Below are 25,471 nucleotides of genomic sequence, written 5' to 3' on the forward strand. Positions count from 1 at the left end.
ATATTATTAATGACCAGAGACGGCAAAAGTACCCACATCCTTTACTCAAGTAGAAGTACAGATACTCGTGTTTAAAAATACTCTGGTAAAAGTAGAAGTACTGACTAAACTTCTTTACTCAAGTAAAAGTAAAGAGGCTTTGAAATGTACTTCAGTAAAAAGTACCCATAACTAGCAGCTGTTTTAAAGAGTACCTGACCTCCCTTTATATTAATAGAACAATAATGTCATTGTTAGCTAATGAATGTTTCCATGCTGAACAACGGCAACATGACAACGTTTCCATTGGTCCCTCTTCTTTAGAGAAGACCAGGAAATGATGGATACACAGATCGTGTTCAAATCAATAGGCATGCAATGACTCTAAAGAATAATGATCACGCCCCCAAACACACATTCACACTAAAGGAACCAGCTGTTTGGGAAATGAGAGAAGTAGAAAGTACAGGTATTTGGGTTCAACATGTAAGAAGTAGAAAGTACAGGTATTTGTGTTCAACATGTAAGAAGTCAAAGTAAACGGTCGTCAGAAAAATAAGTAGTGGAGTAAAGTACTGATACCAGAAAATACACTTAAGAACAGTAACAAAGTATTTGTACTACACTACTTCCCACCTCTGGTAATTTGGCATTATTAAAAACACTGCCATAACTTACGTTGTTTGTTCCACTGTGAGATCTATAACTGAACTTCCTATTTTCAGCGTCCGATCCCCCCACCATCGTCCCGGAGCTGAGCTGTGCCACCGGGAAGGGAGAGTTGTACCGCGGCACCATCTCAGTGACCGAGTCCGGGAAACAGTGCCAGAGCTGGTCCGTTCAGACTCCTCAGAAACACAACCTCTCCCCAGACAACCACCCCAGCAAGTAAGAACAAATACATCATATATTAACGATGGGCTTATTCAGTGGTGGAAAGTATTTTTATATATTTTTTATTTTATTATTAATATTTAAACTTATTTTGGTAATTTTATTAATTATAATCCAGTGAAATAATAATACTTTCCCCCCCCCAAAAAAAATCACCATTCTGCATAATGACTTCTTCATTTTATTATTTTTAGTTAATTTTAATATAGATTTATACTTACTACTACTAATACTACCATTTTTAATGCCAGACATAAAGACTATTTATACTGTGCTATTATTACTTTTTCTAAAATATATTTTATTGTTTTAGTTAGCTACCTTTTTTCATGATTATTTCTGCGTTTTTGTCCCGTCAGAGGCCTGGATAGCAACCACTGTCGTAACCCGGACAACGAGAGGATGCCCTGGTGCTACACCACCAACACTGAGACCCGCTGGGAGTACTGCAAGGTGCCGAGCTGTGGAGCCGGACTAGGTATAACCCTCATTAATGATTATATTAATAATGACCAGAGACGGCAAAAGTACCCACATCCTTTACTCAAGTAGAAGTACAAATACTCGTGTTTAAAAATACTCTGGTAAAAGTAGAAGTACTGACTAAACTTCTTTACTCAAGTAAAAGTAAAGAGGCTTTGAAATGTACTTCAGTAAAAAGTACCCATAACTAGCAGCTGTTTTAAAGAGTACCTGACCTCCCTTTATATTAATAGAACAATAATGTCATTGTTAGCTAATGAATGTTTACATGCTGAACAACGGCAACATGACAACGTTTCCATTGGTCCCTCTTCTTTAGAGAAGACCAGGAAATGATGGATACACAGATCGTGTTCAAATCAATAGGCATGCAATGACTCTAAAGAATAATGATCACGCCCCCAAACACACATTCACACTAAAGGAACCAGCTGTTTGGGAAATGAGAGAAGTAGAAAGTACAGGTATTTGGGTTCAACATGTAAGAAGTAGAAAGTACAGGTATTTGTGTTCAACATGTAAGAAGTCAAAGTAAACGGTCGTCAGAAAAATAAGTAGTGGAGTAAAGTACTGATACCAGAAAATACACTTAAGAACAGTAACAAAGTATTTGTAATACACTACTTCCCACCTCTGGTAATTTGGCATTATTAAAAACACTGCCATAACTTACGTTGTTTGTTCCACTGTGAGATCTATAACTGAACTTCCTATTTTCAGCGTCCGATCCCCCCACCATCGTCCCGGAGCTGAGCTGTGCCACCGGGAAGGGAGAGTTGTACCGCGGCACCATCTCAGTGACCGAGTCCGGGAAACAGTGCCAGAGCTGGTCCGTTCAGACTCCTCAGAAACACAACCTCTCCCCAGACAACCACCCCAGCAAGTAAGAACAAATACATCATATATTAACGATGGGCTTATTCAGTGGTGGAAAGTATTTTTATATATTTTTTATTTTATTATTAATATTTAAACTTCTTTTGGTAATTTTATTAATTATAATCCAGTGAAATAATAATACTTTCCCCCCCCAAAAAAAATCACCATTCTGCATAATGACTTCTTCATTTTATTATTTTTAGTTAATTTTAATATAGATTTATACTTACTACTACTAATACTACCATTTTTAATGCCAGACATAAAGACTATTTATACTGTGCTATTATTACTTTTTCTAAAATATATTTTATTGTTTTAGTTAGCTACCTTTTTTCATGATTATTTCTGCGTTTTTGTCCCGTCAGAGGCCTGGATAGCAACCACTGTCGTAACCCGGACAACGAGAGGATGCCCTGGTGCTACACCACCAACACTGAGACCCGCTGGGAGTACTGCAAGGTGCCGAGCTGTGGAGCCGGACTAGGTATAACCCTCATTAATGATTATATTAATAATGACCAGAGACGGCAAAAGTACCCACATCCTTTACTCAAGTAGAAGTACAGATACTCGTGTTTAAAAATACTCTGGTAAAAGTAGAAGTACTGACTAAACTTCTTTACTCAAGTAAAAGTAAAGAGGCTTTGAAATGTACTTCAGTAAAAAGTACCCATAACTAGCAGCTGTTTTAAAGAGTACCTGACCTCCCTTTATATTAATAGAACAATAATGTCATTGTTAGCTAATGAATGTTTCCATGCTGAACAACGGCAACATGACAACGTTTCCATTGGTCCCTCTTCTTTAGAGAAGACCAGGAAATTATGGATACACAGATCGTGTTCAAATCAATAGGCACGCAATGACTCTAAAGAATAATGATCACGCCCCCAAACACACATTCACACTAAAGGAACCAGCTGTTTGGGAAATGAGAGAAGTAGAAAGTACAGGTATTTGGGTTCAACATGTAAGAAGTAGAAAGTACAGGTATTTGTGTTCAACATGTAAGAAGTAGAACGTTCAGGTATTTGTGTTCAACATGTAAGAAGTCAAAGTAAAAAGTCGTCAGAAAAATAAGTAGTGGAGTAAAGTACTGATACCAGAAAATACACTTAAGAACAGTAACAAAGTATTTGTACTACACTACTTCCCACCTCTGGTAATTTGGCATTATTAAAAACATTGCCATAACTTACATTGTTTGTTCCACTGTGAGATCTATAACTGAACTTCCTATTTTCAGCGTCCGACCCCCCCACCAACGTCCCGGAGCTGAGCTGTGCCACCGGGAAGGGAGAGTTGTACCGCGGCACCATCTCAGTGACCGAGTCCGGGAAACATTGCCAGAGCTGGTCCGTTCAGACTCCTCAGAAACACAACCTCTCCCCAGACAACCACCCCTGCAAGTAAGAACAAATACATCATATATTAACGATGGGCTTATTCAGTGGTGGAAAGTATTTTTATATATTTTTTGCATAATGACTTCTTCATTTTATTATTTTTAGTTTATTTTAATATAGATTTATACTTACTACTACTAATACTACCATTTTTAATGCCAGACTTAAAGACTATTTATACTGTGCTATTATTACTTTTTCTAAAATATATTTTATTGTTTTAGTTAGCTACCTTTTTTCATGATTATTTCTGCGTTTTTTTCCCGTCAGAGGCCTGGATAGCAACCACTGTCGTAACCCGGACAACGACAGGATGCCCTGGTGCTACACCACCAGCACTGAGACCCGCTGGGAGTACTGCAAGGTGCCGAGCTGTGGAGCCGGACCAGGTATAACCCTCATTAATGATTATATTAATAATGACCAGAGACGGCAAAAGTACCCACATCCTTTACTCAAGTAGAAGTACAGATACTCGTGTTTAAAAATACTCTGGTAAAAGTAGAAGTACTGACTAAACTTCTTTACTCAAGTAAAAGTAAAGAGGCTTTGAAATGTACTTCAGTAAAAAGTACCCATAACTAGCAGCTGGGAGTACTGCAAGGTGCCGAGCTGTGGAGACGCAGCCGGACCAGGTATAACCCTCATTAATGATTATATTAATAATGACCAAACACACATTCACACTAAAGGAACCAGCCTGTTTGGAAAATGTAAGAAGTAGAAAGTACAGGTATTTGTGTTCAACATGTAAGAAGTAGAAAGTACAGGTATTTGTGTTAAAAATGTATGAAGTAAAAGTAAAAAGTTGTCAGAAAATAGTAAAGTACAGTAACAAAGTGTTTGTAAAAGTTGAACTCTCTTAATGACAATTTTCACGGGGCTGGTGAGTCCACTACGGACTTATCTTTGGGAATAGTGAGAGGAAGGATAGCAAGGGGCGTGGCTATCCTGTGGCACAAAAAGCTGGACGCTGTCATTAATGTCATCAGGCTTGAAGTTGACTGGTGTATTGCTGTTCAGATCAAAATGAATAACAAGGCAAGGCAAGGCAAGGAAAGTTTATTTATATAGCAATTTTCAACACAAGGCAATTCAAAGTGCTTTACAAAAAAATGAAAGACATTAAGAAAATGGCATTTAAAATCAGTCATTAAAAATAAAAGCTAATAAAATAAACATAAAAAGAAAAAATACATGGATAAAAGTTACAGTGCAGTCTAAGATATGAATAGTTCAATCAAAATCAGCGACAAAAAGAAAAGTCTTCAGCCTGGATTTAAAAGTAGTAAGAGTTGCAGCGGACCTGCAGGTCTCTGGGAGTTTGTTCCAGATGTTTGGAGCATAATAACTGAACGCTGCTTCTCCATGTTTAGTTCTGACTCTGGGGACAGAAAGCTCACCAGTCCCTGAAGACCTGAGAGATCTGGATGGTTCATAAATAAGCAGGAGGTCAGAAATGTATTTTGGGCCTAAACCATTCAGTGCTTTATAAACCAGCAGCAGTATTTTTGAAATGTATTCTTTGACACACAGGAAGCCAGTGTAAAGACTTCAGAACAGGAGTGATGTGATCCACTTTCTTAGTGTCAGTGAGGACTCGAGCAGCGGCGTTCTGAATCAGCTGCAGCTTCCTAATAGATTTTTTAGTGAGACCTGTGAAAACACCATTGCAGTAGTCGAGTCTACTGAAGATAAAAGCATGGACAAGTTTCTCCAGAACCTGCTGTGACATTAGTCTTTTAATCCTAGATATGTTCTTTAGGTGATAGTAGGCTGATTTAGTAACTGTTTTAATGTGACTGTTGAAACTCAGGTCAGAGTCCATGACTACACCTAGATTTCTGGCTTTATCTGTTGTTTTGAAAATTGCAGGCTGAAGCTCAGCACTAACTTTTATACGTTCTGCCTTGGCTCCAAAAACCATTCCCTCAGTTTTATCTTTGTTTAATTGGAAAAAGTTCTGACACATCCAGTCATTGATTTGTTCAATGCAGTTATTCAGTGTTTGAATTGGAGCATAGTCTCCTGGTGAAATTGTTACGTAAATGTGTGTGTCATCCGCATAGCTATGGTAACTTATTTTGTTGTTTTTCATTATCTGAGCCAGTGGTAGCATGTAGACGTTAAAGAGAAGAGGCCCCAATATGGAGCCTTGAGGTACCCCACATGTCATATTTGTCAACTCAGATGTGTATTTACCTATAGAAAAAAAAGTTCTTTCTGTCCTTTAAGTAGGATTCAAACCAATTTAGAGCTGTTTCCGAAAGTCCCACCCAGTTTTCCAGTCGGTCTAGTAATATGCTGTGGTCAACAGTGTCAAACGCAGGACTGAGATCTAATAATACTAACACTGAAGTTCTGCCACTGTCTGTGTTTAAGTGGATGTCATTAAAGACCTTTACAAGAGCAGTCTCAGTGCTGTGGTTTGGACGAAAGCCTGACTGGAACACATCAAAACAGTCATTTAAATGCAAGAAATTACTCAACTGTTGAAAAACAACTTTTTCAATAATTTTACCTAGAAATGGGAGGTTTGATTTGGGCCTGTAATTGTTCATTACTGAATCATCTAGATTATTCTTTTTTAAGAGCGGTTTAATGACTGCAGTTTTCAGGGCCTGTGGAAAAATACCTGAGTGAAGAGATTTGTTTACTATATGAAGTAGTTCTGAGGCCATGCAGGGCAAAACATCTTTCAAATATCCTGTTGGAATAATATCAAGGCAGCAGGAGGAGGACATCAGAAGTTGTATAATGTCCTCTAAGTTTTTATCATTAATCTGATGGAATTGTGTCATGGTGTTTGACTTGATGTTAAGTGGACACAGAGACAACACATTTGCTGTACCTGATGCAGAGGCACTGACTGCTTGTCTGATTTTCTGAATTTTGTCAGTGAAAAAGGAGGCAAAATCATTGCACGCCCTGGTGGATAGAAATTCAGAGGCTACTGACACTGGGGGGTTAGTTAGTCTGTCGACGGTAGCAAACAAGGCACGTGCGTTGTTTTTGTTTTTGGTAATGATGTCAGAGAAGAACGATTGTCGTGCGTTTTTCAATTCCAAATTATAAAGGCCAAGTCTCTCTTTATAGATTTCAAAGTGAACCTGGAGATTTGTTTTTCGCCACCTGCGTTCCACTTTTCGACATTCTCTTTTTTCTGTTTTCACAGTCATGGCCTTTCTCCATGGAGATATTTTCTTCCCAGTCACTTCCTTTACCTTAATTGAAGCAATGGCATCTATAACATTTTTAATTTTTTAATTAAAATGATCTACTAGCTCATTTACTGAGATGTTAGCAGGGAGTTTAGCATTCTCAATGTATATACGTACACCATATGAGTCACAGCATAATGAAGATGAATACCTGAACAGACTTGCTTTTATACATTCTTGTATTGTTGATAATCATTCCACCAGTGTTTTTGTAGTGGGTGATATGAATGCTGACATATCAGACAAAAGGTCCTTGTTTGCTAAGCATATGCTACAGTTTTGCGATGATAACAATCTCATATTATCAAGCCAAATACTTCTGCCTACAGATAGCTATTCATATATAAGCGAGGCCTGGCATACAACTTCATGGTTTGAGCATAAGCACTGCTAATGCCCATGACATTGTAAGATCAATTGAGATTGAGTATGAGGCATCAATGTCAGATCACATTCCTTTTGTAATGTCACTAGACTATGATAGTCTCCCTGAGATGTCTCAGGAGATTAAAAATGCCTGTAGCACTAAAGTGCATTGGTCCAAGCTCACAAATGAGGATAGGCTATTGTACTATGGGATAACTGATGTCCTGTTGAGTGATGTATATCTACCCAAAGTAGCAACTCTGTGTGTTGATGTGGGTTGTAATTAGTGATGCACGATATTGGGTTTTTGAAACCGATACCGATAACTTCCTGTTTCTCAAGACCAATACCGATAATAAAAAAAGATGTACGCCACTAATTATTTTAACGCGATTAACGCATGTGTATTTTTTTCCCTTGGCCGCCCCGTAGTTTCAGAGCGCATCGAGTTTAAAATACCATCTACAAGCTGATGCTGACAGCCCCGCTCCTGCCGCCCGCTTGTGGCAGACCACACTTCCACGCTCACCAGCAGGCACCGACTGGCCATCGGGAGGACCGGGAGGGTGTGTGTATGTGTGGCCCGAGCGAGCGAGAGAGAGACCTTACGTGCATTGTTGTTGTTAGCATCTGGTGCTAGCTAGCTGCGCTAACGGATATAAGAAGCTGTTTAAAATGAAAACAGAGGAGCGACATTTTGCCACAACTGCGCCGAGCACTTGACTTTATGCAGGAAGCCAGACAGCGGGACATTGTACGAAAAGTCAGCACACTCAGCACGGATAGTGCACAACATGATTGCAGCGTCCAGGCAGCTCCGGTTCGAGCATATGCCTTGAGTTGCACATAGCTCCAACGCGCGCACGCACGCACGCACACACACACACACACACACACACACACACACACACACACACACACACACACACACACACACACACACACACACACACACACACACACACACACACACACACACACACACACACACTGTATTGTATTTTTGTCTTCGTACACTTTTAACACACCATCGTAACGATGGCGATGTTTCAGGTGACTGATCAGGTTCAAAGTATTAGGGAGCGCAGGATTTGTGAAGAACTCCCCTCTTCCTAAACCACTAATACCACAGTACTGGAAAAACGGGAGGAGCCGAGTGAAAAACAAGCGCCCCTCATCCCAATCCACCCACACCGCAGGATTTGTTTCTTTTTTTTTACCCAACAAATATATTGTATATTATCGGGGCTATTAATACTTTTATCGGGTTTATCGGGATGACGTCATAACTCCTATCGGACCGATATTTATCGTGCATCCCTAGTTGTAATGAAAGCTCTCACCGTGAAGACCTCTGTAACATATATGATTGTATTGTGGGAGCTGTATTGGAGGCCAATAGACCGTGCTATACCTGGAAGAGACACAACGTCAAGCCAGGGTGGAATAAACATGTGGCTGATCAATACGCTGAAGCCAAGAATGCTTTTGGGTCCGGGCAGGAAGGCCCAGAGAGGGGCCTGTTCTGGATCTCAAAAAGCGTACAAATGCTAGATATAAATATGCAGTTCGTTATGTCAACAAACATACAGAAACATTGAGAGCGGACTCTATGGCTGAAAAGCTCCTTCATAATGATGTGACTGGCTTCTGGAAGGAGGTGAGAGCTCTGAACAGGGCCAGTACGTCGTTACCGTGTACCATAGAGGGAGTATCTGGAGCCGATAACATAGCTGAGTTGTGGAGGCAACATTACTCTACCATACTTAATTGTGTTAAAAGTGACCCCTACGAAGTTGGTAATGTTGTGAAAAGTGACGCAGTGGGAATCACAGCTAAAGAGGTTTATCGAGCGATTGAACAGCTAGTTGATAACAAAGCATGCGGCTCTGACCGAATCACTGCAGAGCACCTTAAACTGGCAAGCCCGAAGGTTGCAGTTCTTCTTGCCATTTGTTTTACCGGCCTCATGACTCATGGTGTGTTGCCAGACTCCATGTTGACTGTTACTTTGGTCCCTGTCATTAAGGACAGAGCGGGCAAGGTAGGGAGCGTGGATAACTATAGACCAATTGCTCTAGCCAGTGTGTTATCCAAAGTCCTGGAAATAATTTTGTTAGATAGATTATGTTCTTATTTATGTACTTCAGATAACCAGTTTGGCTTCAAGGCTAAGCATGGTACTGAGCTATGCATCTATGCTTTGAAGGACATGGTAGAAACATATAGGAGTCAGAATTCCACTGTTCTGATTGGTTCATTGATGCCTCAAGGCTTTTGACCGAGTTAACCATCATAAACTGTTTTTAAAATTGAGACAAAGAGATGTGCCTAACAGTATAATTAGGATCCTGGCTTATTGGTATGCCAACCAGAGCATGCGGATCAAATGGGGGAATGCAGTCTCGGCGCCATGTGGTGTTGGTAATGGAGTCCGCCAGGGGGGGCTCCTCTCACCGTGCCTTTTTAATATCTATATGAATGATCTATCAGATGATTTAAGCGTCAGTAAAACAGGGTGTGTGATTGGTAATGTGATTGTAAACCATCTTATGTATGCCGACGATTTGGCTATTGTTTCTCCTAGCAGTGCTGGTTTTCAACAGTTGCTAAATGTTTGTTCTGATTACGGAGTCAAATTTGACGTTAAATACAATGCTAAAAAGAGAGCTGTAATGATCTGCAGAGCAACGGGGGATATGAACTTTTGTTTTCCAACATGCTACCTGTCAGGACAGGTGCTGTCTGTTTGCTGTAACACTTCATGTCTCTTCTACATCAACATGTGTCCCCTCTTCTCCATGTCTCTTCTACATCAACACGTGTCCCCTCTTCTCCATGTCTCTTCTACATCAACATGTGTCCCCTCTTCTTCATGTCTCTTCTACATCAACATGTGTCCCCTCTTCTTCATGTCTCTTCTACATCAACATGTGTCCCCTCTTCTTCATGTCTCTTCTACATCAACATGTGTCCCCTCTTCTTCACGTCTCTTCTACATCAACATGTGTCCGCTCTTCTTCATGTCTCTTCTACATCAACATGTGTCCCCTCTTCTCCATGTCTCTTCTACATCAACATGTGTCCCCTCAGCTCCATGTCTCTTCTACATCAACATGTGTCCCCTCAGCTCCATGTCTCTTCTACATCAACATGTGTCCCCTCAGCTCCATGTCTCTTCTACATCAACATGTGTCCCCTCTTCTTCATGTCTCTTCTACATCAACATGTGTCCCCTCTTCTCCATGTCTCTTCTACATCAACACGTGTCCCCTCTTCTCCATGTCTCTTCTACATCAACATGTGTCCCCTCTTCTTCATGTCTCTTCTACATCAACATGTGTCCCCTCTTCTTCATGTCTCTTCTACATCAACATGTGTCCCCTCTTCTTCACGTCTCTTCTACATCAACATGTGTCCCCTCTTCTTCATGTCTCTTCTACATCAACATGTGTCCCCTCTTCTTCATGTCTCTTCTACATCAACATGTGTCCCCTCTTCTCCATGTCTCTTCTACATCACCATGTGTCCCCTCTTCTTCATATCTCTTCTACATCACCATGTGTCCCCTCTTCTTCATGTCTCTTCTACATCAACATGTGTCCCCTCTTCTTCATGTCTCTTCTACATCAACATGTGTCCCCTCTTCTTCACGTCTCTTCTACATCAACATGTGTCCCCTCTTCTTCACGTCTCTTCTACATCAACATGTGTCCCCTCTTCTCCATTTCTCTTCTACATCAACATGTGTCCCCTCTTCTTCATGGATCTTCGCCATCACCATGTGTCCCCTCTTCTCCATGTCTCTTCTACATCAACATGTGTCCCCTCTTCTCCATGTCTCTTCTACATCACCATGTGTCCCCTCTTCTTCACGTCTCTTCTACATCAACATGTGTCCCCTCTTCTTCACGTCTCTTCTACATTAACACGTGTCCCCTCTTCTTCACGTCTCTTCTACATCAACATGTGTCCCCTCTTCTTCATGTCTCTTCTACATCAACATGTGTCCCCTCTTCTTCATGTCTCTTCTACATCAACATGTGTCCCCTCTTCTTCATGTCTCTTCTTCATCAGCATGTGTCCCCTCTTCTTCATGTCTCTTCTACATCAACATGTGTCCTCTCTTCTTCATGTCTCTTCTACATCAACATGTGTCCCCTCTTCTCCATGTCTCTTCTACATCAACATGTGTCCCCTCTTCTCCATGTCTCTTCAACATCAACATGTGTCCCCTCTTCTTCATGTCTCTTCTACATCAACATGCGTCCCCTCTGTGGAAAGAGACTCTGAAAGTTTCAGGAACAAAGATTCTCTCTCTTTTTGATCCATATCTATAAAAACCTGTCTGAAAATGAGCTGATCAGATTTTGGCCACTTTATGATGTTATAACGATGTGTTGGCTTGGTAACCATTAGCCAATCAGCAACCAAGGTAACCCCCCCCCCCCCACCTTATCACCTGAATCTCCTCTAGAGCACCATTGAGTTCTTTGTAACCAAATGTCTCTCAGAGGGGCGTGGGGAGGGGCTCCTTATTTTCATCTAAAGTAACAGACAGAGAATCAGCATTTTGGAAACAGGGCTGAAACAGAGGGGATTATGGGTAATGCTGCAATGATCTGTTTGGTGTTTCAGCCAATCAGAGACATGTTCTGGATATATATCTGAGACCTGTAATATATTGATGAAAAACAGTATAATAGAAACCTTTAAGATAAGAAGATAAGAAGTACTTTATTGATCCCAATTTAGGAATTATTTTCCGTTGCAGCAGCGTAAAAAAGACAAGGCATTGTACATTAGAGAAATTAAAAGACTAGAAATAAACAATCCAAAATGTAAATGTCTAAAATAGAAATATAATAGCATTAAAAAAGTAAAACCTTGTGTTTGCCACGTGTTGAGCCTGTGTGTATTCCTAATTCTCTGTGTGTTGCTGGGTCAGACTGCAAAACAGGAAATGGAAACACATACCGGGGCGTGACCTCCATCACCTTAGTGGGCGTGACCTGCCAGGCCTGGAGCGCCCAGAGCCCCCAGCAACACAACAGCTTCACCCCACAGACACACCCCACCAAAGGGCTGGAGGGAAATGTAAGTGTGTGTGTGTGTGTGTGTGTGTGTGTGTGTGTGTGTGTGTGTGTGTGTGTGTGTGTGTGTGTGTGTGTGTGTGTGTGTGTGTGTGTGTGTGTGTGTGTGTGTGTGTGTGTGTGTGTGTGTGTGTGTGTGTGTGTGTGTGTGTGTGTGTGTGTGAAGGTTAGAAATAAAAAAATCATAAAATGTGTTTCCATTTGATTGATTCCCTCTTTGTTTTTCATTGTTAGAGCTGCAGAAACCCAGATGGAGATGTGAACGGACCGTGGTGCTACACGACTGACAGGAACAAGAAATGGGACTACTGTCAGATACCCTACTGTGGTATGTAAACAATATTTGTGTGTACAATATAACAGCGAGATTGTAACTACTAAACCTATGTGTTCCGACCCATGACAACATCAGTTGTCCGGAGTAACATATCAAGAATAATATTGGATAGATTGTCAATGGAGGCCAAATCGTTGTCCTCCTTGAATTCTTGACTGGAAACTCTCTCTTTGCAGCTGGAATGAGTTGCGGGACGCCGGTCACCAAACCGAAGCGTTGTTTTGGTCGGATCGTGGGCTGCTGCGTGTCCAGACCTCACTCCTGGCCGTGGCAGATCAGCCTCCGCACCAGGTGAGGCAAAACAAAACTGAAGTATTATTCAAAGTGATGTACGACATTTGTGAGAATATGATAAAGATTGGCTCAGCCTGATGCGCCCGTGAAGATGGCCGCATTGTCTTTGGCTCTCTCCAACTAAGACTGTTGAACACCTGAACTGCTGAAACAATTCCATAACATTCATCTGCTACTTAGTAATAACTTGTATATAGACTCGTATTGCGCTATTCCACTTTTTTTTAAATTATTTTTCTTTTTGTTTTACATACATATAGTATACTTTAATATTGTTTTAATATTGTCTGCTTATCTGTATTATTGTGTTGCATTGTTGGAGAAGCCGGTGACCTAAGATTTTCAACGACATAATTACTCTAGCTATGTTAGTTTGACAATAAAGAACCTTGAGCTTGTGTAAAAGGAGAAACCAGTCGTCTCTGGCTCATATAATTAAGTACACATTTATTTGTATTATATTTTGTGCTTTTTACTCAAAATTTCTGTAAAAATCCATGTATTTGTGTCCACAAACAAAATCGTATAGGGTTTAAGGTGTGTTATATTATCTGATATCAAAAAAGGCGATATTATATCTGTCTTTTTCCTACTTTAACACATTTCTGCCAACAAAATAAACCCTACGGAGAGCTGGGATGTAGGCTGTTTTTTTCTAACAGCATTTTCAAGTGTCAAGAATAATTTACCTACATTGGATTGATTTTGCTCATTTATAACTGAACTTATGAGGCGATATATGTACCTCTAGTGAGAGGCCCAGCTCTTTGTATATTTTTCTGTATGTGGCCCTAGGTGAAACAAGTTTGGACACCCCTGGACTAAATCTGGTTTACTGAATGTTTGTCAATGTGTTGTTCAGGTCAAAGTGCCCTTCAGCCTATAAGGTGCTGCTGGGCGTTCACACAAAGCGAGCCAACGAGGCGTCCAAACAGGACAGGAACCTGGAGAAACTGGTCCTCGGACCCAACAGAGCAGACATCGCTCTGCTGAAGCTGCAGACGTGAGTCTATCCTCGTAATAATTAATCATACTAGTTATAGCATTACTTAGGAGTTAATTTACTCAAATGTGGTGTTTAACATACATTATATATCATTTAACTCGTGATTTCAAACAAAGCCACTTACAGAAAAAGTGGAAACCTTTTTGAGGTCTTTATACAGAAATGAGAAGCTATTTTTATGATATTGGCCAAACCCTAACCCATATGTTTTCTGAGATGTGTTTTCTGTGTTTGAATATATTTCCAAAACTGAAATCTGAACATTGGTTGAAGCTAGGTTCAACATCTTTGTTTGTTTCTATTAAAATTAATTGTTTTGCAGAGTGAATATATTTTATATCCGTCCATCAATCAGAAAATATTGTTAATTAAACTTTATCTGAACCAACCCCTGATTAAAAACCTTCAGAATATATAGAAATGAAACAGATAAGTCTGATTTATTGCTACTATAGGAGAGATTTCTGACTCACAGTATAAATAAAGAAAACAATGCATTTAGGAAAACCTTTAAAGGTATACATATATTGTGCAAAGTACTACAAAGTTGTTGTTGTTGTTGTTATTATGAGCTCCCCCTTTACCAGAGGCCTGTATACGAAGCTGGTTCAACCTAACCTGGATATGTTTGAGTTAGCCAGTTGGCCTAATCCAAAACATACGCGCTCTCGCTAAACGGTACTACGATGCGGGTTATCAAGTGGATCGCTCAAACCAGCCGTGTCCTATCTAGCTAGGTGCGCGTTCACATGAAAGGGGTGGTATCTGGAGCATTCGACCAATCACAAACATGGAGAAGCGCACTGACAGCGCAGCGTCATACTTCCTGAATGAAAAGTCAACTTTAATATTAGACATATGAAGAAGTTACACTTTAAACATCCATGACTTAAACACTTTATCCAGGATCAAAGCCACAGAGCTGCACCTGCAAGGTGAATACAGCTGGGAACAGAACAAGTGTTTGAATGCGTACATTAACAGGTTTATGATATCACTGCCCCGTCTAAGACACGATCTGACTTTAACTACATTTGACTCGAGTGTTTCGTCAACTTAATGTGTTCCTTAAGATAATACTTCTGCATACAGTCTGTGACACTGTGAGTGTTGCACGGCCAGATACGGCTCAATCAATTTAGTGTTGTGCGTTGCTGTCATAGACTGTATATATAAATGGACGTAGGGTCCGTGACGTCACCCATAGGATTCTGCAGAGTTGCCGTGAAGCCCTTAGTAGGTCGGAGTCGGCCACTAACGGCTCAACAGTGACGTCAGAGTTCAACTCCCGCCTTCTCTAGCCAGCTCCAAATAAGGGCAAAGAGGCGGAGCCGAGGCGGGACCTGCTGCCACCGAGCTGGAAGTTCCAGAGCTAGCTGAAGCTACCAAGCTAAGCTAACATGCTCCCCATCTGCACGCTGCCGTCGCATTTTACGTTTCTAAGGTAAGCGGACATGAAACTATTCAGCAAAACTATAAATAATAATCTAAGTTATTGAGTTTTTAGCATAATACTTCAGAATCTTAAAACCCCTTAATGTTTGTATGCAATTGTGCTAAATTCAACACTGGAATCAAGCAAATATTAATGTTTGCATGACATTTGTTATTTATATTTTGATATCACTTAACTATACGTTTAATACATTTAAGTCAAGCTAAGGTACATGTGATGGTAGCTAGTTAGTGCTCTTACCTGTGAGGCAAACAGCATAATAACCAGACTGTATCATTAAAACTAAAGTACCAGTTCTAGATCCTTGACTTTAGACAAACAATTCAAAAGACAAAATGTATTTAAAGACCAATCTTTATTTGAATGTGCCTCTTAACCTGATATATTAGTTACACAGTAATAGTATTGACAATCTAAAAAAACTAAGCAACTCAACAGTCAACTTTATGTTTCTTATTGTCTAAAGCAGTGGTTCCCAAACGGTGTGCCGCGGCACACTGGTGTGCCGTGAGGCAAGTCCAGGTGTGCCGTGGGATTTTGTGACAACCATATGTTATTATTGCAATATACACTACACAAAAATAATAATTTTTTTATTTACTATATCAGTACTTTGTATGCACTAATTTCATAATACAGAGGCAAACTCTATGCCTAAAAACAATTCTTTAAAAAAAAATCCTCACAGAACCCCATATTTCGCTGTTAACGCAGTTGCACAGGTGGGAATTATAAGACAGTGACACATCAACGGCTGAAGGACAACATTAAAACAGAGAAACACGCAAGAGGGAAAATGGAGCGCTTTCTTGTGCTGAGAAAACCACCAACCACCAGTGCAGAGACTGCCGACAACCCACCACCGAAAGAAAATAGGAAAAAAACGGTCAGCAGACAGTATCATGAAAGTTACCTGTCTTATGGCTTCAGTTGGACCGGGGATGTCAAAAATCCTCAGCCCGAGTGCGTCGTCTGTCGGCAGAAGTTAGCTAATGCGAACATGGTTCCAAGCAAGCTGAAGAGGCACATGGAAACCAAACATCCCTTCCATGTTCAGAGAAACTTGGCCTACTTCAAAAGAGCGCGGGATCTGAACCAGAGGCAGCAAGACCGTTTGTTGGATTGTGTGAAAGTGTCTGAAAAGGCAATGGAGGCTAGTTACATGCTAGCGGAGCTCATTGCAAAGCAGAAAAAACCTCACATAATAGCGGAGACACTCATCCTCCCAGCTTGCAAAAAAATGGTAGGTATCATGCTGGGTCCAGATGCCGAAAATGAGCTATCCAAAGTGCCGTCGTCTGATAATACAATTAAAAGAAGAATCGACGACATGTCAGAAGACATTGAGCAACATTTGACAGAGAAACTGCAGGCGAGCGGCAGATTTTCCCTACAAATAGAGGAATCTACTGACATAAGTGGGGCTGCCCAACTTCTGGCAAATGTCAGATATGTTGATGCTGACTCTATCAAAGAGACGTTTTTCTTCTGCAAAGAAATGGAAAGCCATACTACGGGAGAAGCAATATTCAGGGTACTAATAACTATTTAAAAGAGAACAGTCTGACCTGGAATATGTGCGTCGGTCTTTGCACAGATGGTGCGGCAAGCATGACGGGGAGAGTGAAAGGATTTATTGCTAAGGTGAGAGCACAAAACCCACATATCGTAACAAACCACTGCATTTTGCATCGAGAGGCATTAGTTGCCAAAACCATGCCCCCGGAGTTGACTGAGGTGCTGAATCAGGCTGTGCAGATGGTGAATTTCATCAAATCAAGGCCCCTGAAATCTCGCCTCTTCTCCCAGCTGTGCGCCGAGATGGGAGCCGACCACCAAAGCCTGATCCTCCACACAGAGGTACGTTGGCTGTCACGGGGGAAAGTCCTATCCCGTCTTTATGAGCTTCGGGAAGAGCTTTTGGAGTTTTCACGTGAACACGCTGTCCCACATAAAGACAAGCTCGCGGGTGAGAGGTGGTGGGCCAGGCTGGCTTACCTCGCAGACATATTTGGGCATCTCAATGAGTTAAACGCCAAGCTTCAGGGCAGGAATGAAAACATTTTATCATCCACAGACAAGATTCGGGGGTTTATGGGAAAACTTATCCTGTGGCAAGAGGCTTTGGAACAGGGCTCCATGGACATGTTCCCGCTGGCATCAGCTGCGCCGCAGGCAGCTAGGGAGCGCGCTGTATATGCCGAACACATTCAGACCTTAAAAGAGAGGTTTGAGCGCTATTTTCCACGTGTGGCTGACATCGAGGACTATGACTGGATCCGAGACCCATTCCACCAGGAATCCTCAACAGAAAAGCTCATTATGAAAGAGAGAGAGGAGTGTGCAGAGCTCCGTGAGGACCGCACACTGAAACTCAAATTTAGTGAGCTCCCACTGGATCAGTTTTGGTTGGCTTCTGCATCGGAGTACCCAAGCATCTCCCACCACGCGATTGAGCAACTTCTTCTTTTTCCCACTACCTAGCTGTGTGAGTTGGCGTTCTCTACTCTGGTTTACATGAAGAACAACAGGAGGTCACGGCTCTCTGTTGAACAGGACTTGCGAGTGGCCCTCTCCTCAGTGCCACCAAGGATTAAAAAGATCTGCGCAACCCGACAGGCTCATGTATCTCACTAATTTTTAAGTCGGCAAAATATTTATAATAGCACATTTATTATTTATTTTATTATTATTATTTATTTTCAATGCTGAAATGTTACATTTATCATGTGTAGTTCAGGGCCACGGACAGTGCAGCTTCCTTGCATTGACAGTTCTCTGTGCTGAATTTCTGCTGAGTTTCCTTTGCCTCATTTTTTATTTTGTGACCCGTCTGGTTTAAATGAATGTGTTGCTGCTTTGATGAAGCCTATTTTGATAAAGTTTCAAATATTTCTGAAATATTTCGTTATTAAATATTTCATGAGTAATATAGTTGTCTTTGTCACATTTTATTTGGCATTAGTAACAAATTATGCACATTTACAGATATTTTACATTATATGAGTGATAACACGTGTTATAAGGGCTATTTTGCACAATAGGTGTGCCTTGAGATTTTTACTTGTCCTTTGGTGTGCCTTGGGCACAAAAAGTTTGGGAACCACTGGTCTAAAGCATTTATTATTTTCATTTTCCCTCTCTCATATTCAGTGTGGACGGATTGAGACAGCGTGGTGTCCAGAGAGCAGCTGAGACTACAGGGAGAAACCTCTGTGTGATGGACGTCCAGTCTGTTGGTTTGGAGAGGACTGACGGTCTTTCCTCTGCGAGGAGGACCAGGCCTGATGGAGGAGCCCATGCTGGGCATAACTGATACCAACTGCACAGGCCTAGTCTGTCACTTTATTTGACTAAATGTGTTTACTTATACATTTAATAGGTTTACACCTTCTGTCCATTTGTGCTTTTTATTTAAAACATTTGATTAACTTTTGGTTCACATTTCAATAAATTGAATTTGCACTCCTTTTGTCCATTATTCTTACTGAAAATGTTAGATTACACATTCACATCTGACTGAAGATTGGCCCCATTTATTTGTGACGTTGCAAACTCTGCGGTACAAGGCACAAGCGATGTGAAGCTCATAAAGTGAGGCAAATAGAAATAATCAGCTGATGGAGTGTAGATGTGGAAATAGCTGCATTCGATCAGCTGACTGTTTTTACAATAAAAGTAGTTTCTTAGTGTACTGGTCTTAAAATCTCATAACATCAGCTTTTAATGTTCTTCTTGGATGTTCTTCTTGACCCTCAGAGAAGGAGAAAATGTCGTGTGTTTCAGGCATGTCCTTTCCTAACAAAAATGACAGGAAACATAAAACATATTATTGCAGAACAAGTGTGTTATTTATCAAAGCGGTGTGTTTGTGTGTTTAGGGGATGTAGATATAATTATTTTGTAATTGTAATGTTTTTTTTTTATTTTAACAGTGAGCAATCAGATTATGAATGAACAGTATGAAGTTCATCAACATTGAAATATATGTTATTATCAAAATAATATTTAACTGTTACAAAACATTGTGCAACTGTAGAAGCTTCCTCTGTTGTCTCACTGAAAGAATACATTTTACCACGTTTTTACAGACAATATTGAGAGATAAATAGTAGCAGTTCTCACTATGTGTTAAATATCTTTGCCTTCAATACATTAAATTAGAAAGCTGGCAAAGTCATATTGATAAATATCTATATGTAACTTTTTGCATGGAATAAACCCTCAACTTAACTTATGTGTAGGTGATCTAGTATTTAGTATTGTTTAATGGAATGTATATCAGTGTATTCAAGTCAATACTTCATTTATTTAAACCAATATCTTTCTTGATTCTGTGTACAGTATGAAAAAAGAGTCTTTGTACCTGAGCTGAAGTTCACTGCTGTGAGGAGTCCAGTTCTGTCTCTCACTCTCTGGTCCAGCCTGTCTGCATCACCTGGACACCTTAAACAAACAGATATATGTAAAGTACCATGTGTACAAACAATATAACTGATTCTCTTCTGTTGAACATGTTGGATTGTGTATTGTCCAAGTCAGGGTCTTTTTTATTTTACTGTAACTTTGGAAGTTGTGTTACCAATGCTTACTGTTTATTTGATACCCATTTGGTAATGCAATTAATAAAAACAATAAGGTTTGTGTTCGTTCTTCAGATGACTGTGACGTTAACGTGTAAGCCCGATAATGAACTCCAGCTCAATCAACCATGTTGTAATATCTAAGTAATCATCTTGAAATATGACATTAATAATTGTAATATACACACATCTTATTGTGAGGTTGATTTCACATACACTACTTCGACATTAGCTTGTCTACATACTTGATCATAGCCAATTTAAATTAACCTTAGATGCATACAGTTCCTCCTACATAATAAAATATCTCTAAGTTACAAGGATGTAACCTTATGTTATCAACCTCAAACAGAAGCCGTTTGTTCAACAGTATTATCCCACTTAACACTTGTCTATTTCGTTTTAACCTTTATATATACAGTCTATGATTTTAACTTGGAGGGTACGATTAGCTACCACTAGCTTACATGCTAACCCAAGCCTTACCATTCATTACGTAGCTGATTAAAATCATTAACACATAAATAAAGCACTCAAATTTTACTTACCGCATTCATGCACCGTCTGTTTTAACACACACAATAGTCACAATAGTCTGATATATAAGCATGAAGAACAAACAACCACGGCCGGCTACAAGTTGTGTTTCCTGGATGAGCTGAGCAGGCAGAGTCCCTGTAGCTAGCTTCACGGAGCAGCTAGCAGAGAGACAAGAAGCTAACAGCCGCAGGCACTTGACAGAGCCGTCACTCAATGTGACCACGCCCTAATTTATGCACACATTTTAAGACCTAATATAAATAAAAGGGTCGTGTTAGAAAACAATTCACTCACAGATCCATAATCATGAAGTTGGAATCTAACTATATCGATAATAAAAATATATGGAGCCAGGGAGAGAAACATGTTTTTTTCTGCTGTAAAGTTGGGCATTTTAACATGGGGTCTATGGAAATTGCTCCTTTCTGCAGCCATCGCCTATCGGCCAATATATGAACTGCAGTGTGTGGCACTTCCGTATTGGCTTCCCGGCTCTTCCCCAGAGTTTGTCCCTTGGTTGCTGTCTTTTTAATAATGTTATACAGTTGTGTTAATTTACAAGAAAATAACTAAGATTTAAAATGTAAACTTAATTATTCTCTGAGATTAAAGCGTGTTAATCTAAATGTATATATATTTGCAAGACATGGATATCATGACATGGTAATGTTATATGTAGCGTGTTTATCACCATGTTTTACAGCCGTTAAACTGATATTCCCCCCCCCCACCTGCAGGGTGACAGTGGTGGCCCCCTGGTGTGTCACTCTCAGAACCGGTACGTCCTGCAGGGCGTCACCTCCTGGGGTCTCGGCTGCGCCAACGCCACAAAGCCCGGCGTCTACGCCAGAGTCTCCAAGTTTGTGGACTGGATCGACACAACCATCAAAGCCAACTAAAGAACATCCAGCAAATACTCAACAACAACAACAACAACAACAGCATCGGTTGCACAAAAAGTGACTTTTCATCGTGCTTTTTGAACATACTTTAACATGTTCGTACTGTTCTGCTCCAACAGAGTTTGTAGTCGGAGATTATCGGTTTTAAAAGACGTGTTTTATTTCCTGTGGTGGAAAAATATAATAAGCAAAGGATAGGATGTGAAGCTGTGATTCTCTGTAAGAGTTGAACAATAAAACCTAATACAAAGGGAATTGTTAAATCATGGTTTATAGATAGTTAAATAAAACAAAAACTGTTCCTTTTTTTGGCATAATGTTAATAAATCTACACACACACATTCTCACACACACACACATACCATGTATACATCACTTCAGGGGACCCTGGACATTTTCAAAAAAGCCCTCAAAACGCACCTTTTTACCAAGGCTTTCCCCACTGTATAGTTAGTTTAATAGGTTTATTTTTCCGCTACTTCCCCCCCCACCCCCTTAACCTGTCTGCCTTTTTTCCCCTACCCGACTTGTAAAGCGACCTTGGGTTTCCTGAAAGGCGCTATGAAAATATTATATATTATTTATTATTATTATTACATTGACTTACATGCATTTCCTGGAGACTTATCCTAACCTTAACCATAACCAACACATACCTAACCCTAACCCTAACCCTAATCCTAAACCTAACCAAGTCTTCACCCTAAAATTAATGATTCCTCTTATGGGGACCTCCAATTTGTCCCCATAAGGGAGGCGAGTCCCCACACGTGACTATGTAAACAGATTTAGGTCCCCACAAGTATAGTAATGCTAGACCACACACACACACACACACACACACACACACACACACACACACACACACACACACACACACACACACACACACACACACACACACACACACACACACACACACACACATTGAAGGATCCTTGGTTTTTGTCTCCTTTTTCTTTGGTTTTGAGGTAAAATGTACTTTAAGATGAAGAACGCGTGATTTTATTTGGAAACATACTTTATTTTTGCCTCTTACGCCTGCTTCCCATTTAATTTTCGCCTTGAATTGATAGACTATTAGTAAATTACATTAAAAAAAGGCAGAACAAATGTGGGTATAAAACATTATTTTGCTATTGTTAAAAAAAGTCCTTGAATTGTATCGTGCTGTGTGATTTTCATTCATTAACGCAGCCTATTGTGCATGTGCACAAATCCTCCAGCGACACTGAACAGGTGATTGTGGATGTTGTTATGAATAACTCCATTATACTTAATATCCCTGAAAGTACCCCATTGACTTCATCAGGTTATCCTTTGAGTCTCACATTCAAATGCAGATCATCAACAGCACCCTCTGCAGGTCATCACAAGGTATTACAGTGTTTCCCCTAGGATGGAGTCATAGCAGCGGTGCTAAGGCACGTGGGCCCAGTATAATGTGAGCGCGGAGCGCATGGAATTGTTTAGTGTGTGCGTGTGCGAAGTGTGCCACGCCAATTTGTTTCTATGTGTCAGCACAAGAAAGGCTCTTGAGGCCTAGTACCAGGGCCGGTTCTAGCTAATTTACTGCCCTAGATTTTATATGTAAAGAATAAATGAAAAATCTCTACAAAAGGCAAATACACTACAAAAAACAGAAACTTGTTGACATAGGTCATATCCGTCAAAATGGCTTCAAATGTATTCAGTATTGTATGAGCTTGTTTTAATTGGGGGGTGGACGTCACATCCTCTAGGGGGGTCCGGGGGTATGCCCCCCCCCCGGGAAGATTTTTTTTTTTTTAACATTTTAAAGTAAAATGCTTCAATCTGGTGCACTTTGAGCACACAATTACTAGAGACCTGATCTAGGGGGTACAACTCTAAAACACCCATATGAAAAAGATCGGTTTACATTTTAATAATCAAATAAGTATGTGAACATAACCAATAACCCACCATAGCCAATAACACATACATGTAACTTATTTTATTTTTGTTGTTCATTCATATCTTATTTGACCTAGTTAACATTTATTTATGGTTTACTGTCCTATAGTATACATTGGAATGATTTCAAACCTGTTTTTATTTATCCTAATAATTATAAAGGAGTGCCTTGACAATATGTGTTTACATAATTTGTGTTCAAAACGTGTGAGTGAGCACCCTGGCAGCCGAGTTCTGCACATACTGGAGCCTGTCCAGGGCTTTACTGGGAACCCCGAACAGGACTCCGTTGCAGTAATCCAACCGGGAGGAGACGAATGCATGAATGAGGGTTTCGGCCACGGAATCAGAGAGTGATGGTCGTAGACGGGAGATGTTCCTGAGGTGATAGAAGGCAGACTTAGTGACGGATTTGATGTGTGACTGAAATGAGAGAGTGGAGTCAAGGATGACACCCAGGTTACGGACTTCGGGAGACGGGGAGATGGAACAGCCGTCAATGTGGAGGAGGAGATCCCCAACCTTCCGGAGCAGTGCTTTGGGGGCCACAACCATGAGCTCAGTCTTCTTACTGTTGAGTTTGAGTAGATTTGCTGTCATCCAGGTTTTTATGGCATGGAGACAGTTGACCAAAGACTGTGGAGGGAGCTGGGCGGATGGTGAGGTGCTGAGATAGAGCTGAGTGTCGTCAGCGTAGCAGTGGAAATTGAGACCGAATTGACGTATGATCTGGCCAAGGGCCAGATCATACGTCGTTGATCGTCGTATGAATGTTGTTACTTCAAGGCCGAAAATTAGGATGAGCGCCAATGGTCAAAAATGTTTTTTCCCTCCCAGAGCTAGCAGTGCAGCGCCCCCCAGATCTGGTGCCCGATACCAAAAATCGGCCCTGCCTAGTACATACAGTGGCAATGTCTCAACATTTAGCAAAAATACACCTTTATTGAACATACAGTAACACAAATACTACAAATCCACATAACAAACAATCAAAAATGAAAAAGGGTCGCCACTTATTATTATTTTAATTTCTTTTTTTAAATGAGTTTTATTTTATTTTTTTGGGTAGCTAGCTGGCGCCCCCTAGCAGCGGCGCGCATATTTCAGCAGCGGCGCGGCGCCGCCACTATTTGTATATAGGGGAAACACTGTATTACATGAGTTCTGATAAATATTCTTTTATATATTTGTTTCTGTTACAGCAGCATGTAAACACACACTAAATATATATATCAACAGTAAAATAATAATGTGTGTCTTGTTAGAAAAAGCTTCCAGCTCTTTCTCTTTTAGTAGACATATGACAACAGTAATAGATAGATATAATTATTAACAAAGCACTTATATACTAATAAAGGACTGGCTTATCTAAAGCCAGTTGAGTAGCACTTGAAATGTTTGGCTCTATGAAACCTGATGTACTTATATGATTCTGTTTTCTTCAAGTTTGTATCTTGTTGGTCGAATGCACTTATTGTAAGTCGCTTTGGATAAAAGCGTCAGCTAAATGCAATGTAATGTAATGTAATATGTTAAAAGAGACCTATCATGCAAAATGCACTTTTTGATGTCTTTTATACATAAATATGTGTCCCCGACCCCAGTGTGTACCCAAATCTTTTAAAAACGTGGGTACAACGAGCGGATACAGATTTGCTGCCGATCTGACGTCAAATCGGCGGAGGACCCACAGAATGTTGCTATCAGAAACAATGCCTGACGTGTTTTGGACGTAATCTCGTATTTGTTTACATTAGCAAGCCTCGCTAACACTCAGAGCTAACCCGTACTGGAGAGCACATGAGTTTAAAAAGCAGGAAATATAAAAAGGAACTCACCTTGTGATAAACCCGCAAGAGAAAAAGCATTTGAGCTCCATACTGTTTCAGAAATAATCCTTGATGTGGTTTAGAACAGGATGGCATTTTCTCATGGCCCTACAATATATTGTTCCACTATATCATAATATGTCCACTTTAATATCTTGCACTCAAATACTTCTTCCAAATGTACTGAAATCATCAAAATAAAAAGTACTGATAAGGCATAGACATCAGTCAAACCCTGACCCTTAATATACCCCAACATGTTTGT

General features: G+C 40.4%; 1 protein-coding gene across 1 annotated transcript in view; it reads left to right on the plus strand.

Moving 5' to 3' along the window:
- Positions 1 to 21,743, plus strand: part of LOC117439795 (plasminogen-like) — a 36,285-nt gene extending 14,542 nt beyond the window's left edge. The window contains exons 7-17 of the mRNA XM_071201931.1: positions 705 to 867; positions 1,233 to 1,351; positions 2,077 to 2,239; positions 2,604 to 2,722; positions 3,485 to 3,647; positions 3,915 to 4,033; positions 12,180 to 12,328; positions 12,559 to 12,652; positions 12,838 to 12,952; positions 13,818 to 13,958; positions 21,278 to 21,743. Of these exons, the coding sequence (XP_071058032.1) occupies positions 705 to 867; positions 1,233 to 1,351; positions 2,077 to 2,239; positions 2,604 to 2,722; positions 3,485 to 3,647; positions 3,915 to 4,033; positions 12,180 to 12,328; positions 12,559 to 12,652; positions 12,838 to 12,952; positions 13,818 to 13,958; positions 21,278 to 21,503 (1,571 nt within the window). The 3' untranslated portion in view covers positions 21,504 to 21,743. The remainder of the gene's footprint in view (positions 1 to 704; positions 868 to 1,232; positions 1,352 to 2,076; positions 2,240 to 2,603; positions 2,723 to 3,484; positions 3,648 to 3,914; positions 4,034 to 12,179; positions 12,329 to 12,558; positions 12,653 to 12,837; positions 12,953 to 13,817; positions 13,959 to 21,277) is intronic.
- The last annotated feature ends 3,728 nt before the right edge of the window (positions 21,744 to 25,471 follow it).

This window comes from Pseudochaenichthys georgianus, chromosome 24, assembly GCF_902827115.2.
Source record: "Pseudochaenichthys georgianus chromosome 24, fPseGeo1.2, whole genome shotgun sequence".
Taxonomy (NCBI): Eukaryota; Metazoa; Chordata; class Actinopteri; order Perciformes; family Channichthyidae; genus Pseudochaenichthys; species Pseudochaenichthys georgianus.